The sequence below is a fragment of the Calidris pugnax genome, unplaced genomic scaffold (assembly GCF_001431845.1).
Source record: "Calidris pugnax isolate Ruff unplaced genomic scaffold, ASM143184v1 scaffold44, whole genome shotgun sequence".
NCBI classification, from domain to species: domain Eukaryota; kingdom Metazoa; phylum Chordata; class Aves; order Charadriiformes; family Scolopacidae; genus Calidris; species Calidris pugnax.
The window spans coordinates 7,148,402-7,152,053 of NW_015094506.1; the positions used below are offsets into that span (position 1 = coordinate 7,148,402).

Here is a 3,652-nt window from a genome sequence, read left to right on the forward strand (position 1 = left end):
CCCCCGGCAGCCCGGGACTCCCAGGCAGGCTCTGCCCAGCCCCCACCTTCCCCGACTGATAAAACTTTTCTCATTTCGCTGTAAATCCCTCCTAAAATCTGTCCCGAGATTTAGTCTGGCTGCTGTGATTGCTACAGCGCTCCAGCTCTTTTTGAGAGTGAGTGGGTGGCTCTTAAAAGAGCCTTTGGGTTTATTTAAATGAGTAGACTCTATTATCAGGCGTTTTACTTCTTTTTGGGCGCCGCCTTCTTCGCCTTGGCCGCTTTGGGCTTGGCCGCCTTGGGCTTGGCTGCTTTGGGCTTCACCGCCTTCGCTTTCGCCGGGCTCTTGGCCGCTGCCGCCTTCTTGGGCTTGGCAGCCTTGGTCGCCTTCTTGGGGCTCTTGGCCGCTTTCTTGGCCGCGGCGGCCGCCGGCTTCTTGGCTTTCTTGGGGCTCTTCTTCGCTGTCACCGCCTTCTTGGGCTTCTTGGCGGCGCTGGCGGGCTTCTTGGCCGCCGGCTTCTTGGGCTTGGCCGCCGGCTTCTTCTTGGTTGCCTTCTCTTTTGTCTCGCCCGGTTTCTTGTTCAGTTTGAACGACCCGGAGGCGCCGGTGCCCTTGGTCTGCACCAGGGTGCCCTTGCTGACCAGGCTCTTGAGCCCCAGCTTGATGCGGCTGTTGTTCTTCTCCACATCGTAGCCGCCGGCGGGGGGGGGGCGCAGGGATTCCCCCGTCTTCGATCCCTGTCCCCCCCGCCCCGGAGAAGGGGGAGGAGGGGCCGAGGCGGTGCCGCCAACAGCCCCGGGGCAGAGAGGGGAGTCACCGCCCCGCGGGGGGGCGGGGCCTGAGGGGGAGGGGCGTGGCCGGGCGGGCGGAAGGAACCAATCCGGGCTCAGCGCGGGACTTTTAAACTCGGCCGCCGCCGCCCTGGGCTGTGCCGGGCAATAGGAACGGGGCGGAGCGAGCGCCGGGCTCCCCGGCGGCACGTAGGGAAACACTTCCTCCCTCCCTCCCTCCCTCCCCCGGCCGCCCGGGACTCCCAGGCAGGCTCTGCCCAGCCCCCACCTTCCCCGACTGATAAAACTTTTCTCATTTCGCTGTAAATCCCTCCTAAAATCTGTCCCGAGATTTAGTCTGGCTGCTGTGATTGCTACAGCGCTCCAGCTCTTTTTGAGAGTGAGTGGGTGGCTCTTAAAAGAGCCTTTGGGTTTATTTAAATGAGTAGACTCTATTATCAGGCGTTTTACTTCTTTTTGGGCGCCGCCTTCTTCGCCTTGGCCGCTTTGGGCTTGGCTGCCTTGGGCTTGGCTGCTTTGGGCTTCACCGCCTTCGCCTTGGCCGGGCTCTTCGCTGCCTTTTTGGGGCGGCCTGCCTTGGCCGCCTTCTTGGGGCTCTTGGCCGCCTTCTTGGCCGCAGCAGCCGCCGGCTTTTTGGCTTTCTTGGGGCTCTTCTTCACGGCCGCCGCTTTCTTGGGCTTCTTGGCGGCGCTGGCGGGCTTCTTGGCCGCCGGCTTCTTGGGCTTGGCCGCCGGCTTCTTCTTGGTTGCCTTCTCTTTTGTCTCGCCCGGTTTCTTGTTCAGTTTGAACGACCCGGAGGCGCCGGTGCCCTTGGTCTGCACCAGGGTGCCCTTGCTGACCAGGCTCTTGAGCCCCAGCTTGATGCGGCTGTTGTTCTTCTCCACATCGTAGCCGCCGGCGGCCAGCGCCTTCTTGAGGGCGGCGAGGGAGAGCCCCTTGCGCTCCTTGGAGGCGGAGACGGCCTTGGTGATCAGCTCGGTGACGCTGGGGCCGGCGGGTTTGCGGGCTTTGGCGGCGCCCGCCGCCTTCTTCGGCTTCTTGGCGGCGGCCTTGGCGCCGGGGGCCGGCGCATCGGGGGCGGCGGCGGGAGCGGGAGCAGAGACAGCGGGAGCGGCAACGGGCGCGGTCTCCGACATGGTGGCAGCCGTTCGTCCACGGATCGGGGGGAACCACTGGGCCTGGAGCAACTCGGCGGCCTCGTATTTATAGAGCGGAGCCGCGCGGTGATTGGTGCGTTGCAGCGCCCGCCCCGCCGCACGGCAGAAAGGTCCCTTCTCCCCGCTCATTTTGTGTTTCTTAGGAGTCGAAAAAGCCCGTTTTTACCCGAATTTCCGCCGCCGAACCCCCCCCGTTCGGCAGTGGCGTGGAAAAGACAGACTGACGTTCCCCTGGGCGAAGTTTCCCTTCGAAGAGGCAAAGGGTGAGTTAAAAAAGAGGCGATAAACCCCGAGTCCTGGACCTGGGCAGACCTCGGGAGACAGAAACTTTTGTTTTTCCTTCTAAATAAAATCCGCGACGTGGGCAACTAAATCTCCAAAGTAATTAATTATTATTCTTTAAAGGGTCTTCTCTTAATCTGAACTGAAATCCAGGGATTTGAATCGATATTTTAATCGCAAGTTGATTTCAAAGAGGAGGAAGTAACACAGGCTCATCTCGAGCACTGAATATGGATTAGAAATTAGCTCTTCTGTCCAAAATCCTTTACCCCTTTCAAAACAATTAAAATAAATTAAATTAGTGCATCGTGTAACAAGGCGAGAAGCAGATTAAAGTCCTGTGAAGGGCTGTTTGTGCCCCAGAAGGAGATGAGTTTTTACAGCATAGCAGCTTGTACTGTGTTGCTCAGTGTGCACAATGCAGACATGGTTCCCTCGTGCTCTCCTACAGAAATCTTCATTTTCCTAATAAATTAGGCGACGTGAGAACTTAACACGGCCGGTTTTGATTAACAGTTACAATCAGTGCCCTATCACTTTATAATTGAGCCATGTTTTTTACTTTGATACAGTTTGATTGGGGAAAATCTGAGTCATCGTTATCTAAGGAGACACTGCTGCAGCTGATTTTTTCTGTACTTCTGCACAATAAAGCTTGCCCAAATTAACAGTTTGGGCTCCCCTTTCACAGCAGATTGTGAAATATTCAATTTTTTTACTGTCCAGTGATGGATTCCTGCATTGGAAGTGATATTAAAAATAACTTATCCAAGTGATGTATCTGTTACACTAAAATGACTGGCTGCTGGCAAGAGGAGGACAGTCTTCACCTGCCCTTTACCAACACCACACTTAAACAAATTAAAAATAAAGGGATTTTATTTTTCATAACATAGAGAATTGAAACAAGTATTCTCTGGTATTTTCACTGTTGCCTACAACCCTTTTTTTTTTTTTTGCTGAGGGCCTGTAAACTGTTTGTTACCGCTTGTGACTGTAACTTGCAGTGGAACTGTAACGTTGTACAATGTTATGATCCAAATAATTGATGTTTGTGAATGGATAATTATTAAAATGCGTTTATTGACCTATAATTCCTGATTTCCTCCTTCTATTTCAATGTCTCTTAAGTTCAGCAATATATATAAGGTAAACTTCAGAACCAGAAACACTCATTTTTGCCCTCAGATCGCCTGCCCAGCTGTTACTGATTTCTCTCCAACCCAGTCAGGATTCAGGCAGAAACCGGGTACGGCAGCTCAGACAAAGCCCTGAGAAAACTGTATTAAAAATTAATAATTTAGAACGCCTATTGTTCTGAAGGAAAAAAAAAAAAAGACAACGTCTGTAGGTCAAGGCGGAGGGGGGTGTGTGTTGTTTTTAAAGACAGATGAGTTACCTCGACCTTACCCAGGGCTGAGCCGACACAGGACCGGGGGG

The 3,652-nt window shown here is 54.0% G+C and overlaps 1 protein-coding gene across 1 annotated transcript in view; it reads right to left on the bottom strand.

Moving 5' to 3' along the window:
- LOC106901049 (histone H1.10-like) overlaps window positions 1–1,938 on the bottom strand; it is a 135,129-nt gene extending 133,191 nt beyond the window's left edge. The window contains exon 1 of the mRNA XM_014963378.1: window positions 1,868–1,938. Coding sequence (XP_014818864.1) covers window positions 1,868–1,909 — 42 coding nt within the window. The 5' untranslated portion in view covers window positions 1,910–1,938. The remainder of the gene's footprint in view (window positions 1–1,867) is intronic.
- Between the last annotated feature and the right edge of the window lie 1,714 nt (window positions 1,939–3,652).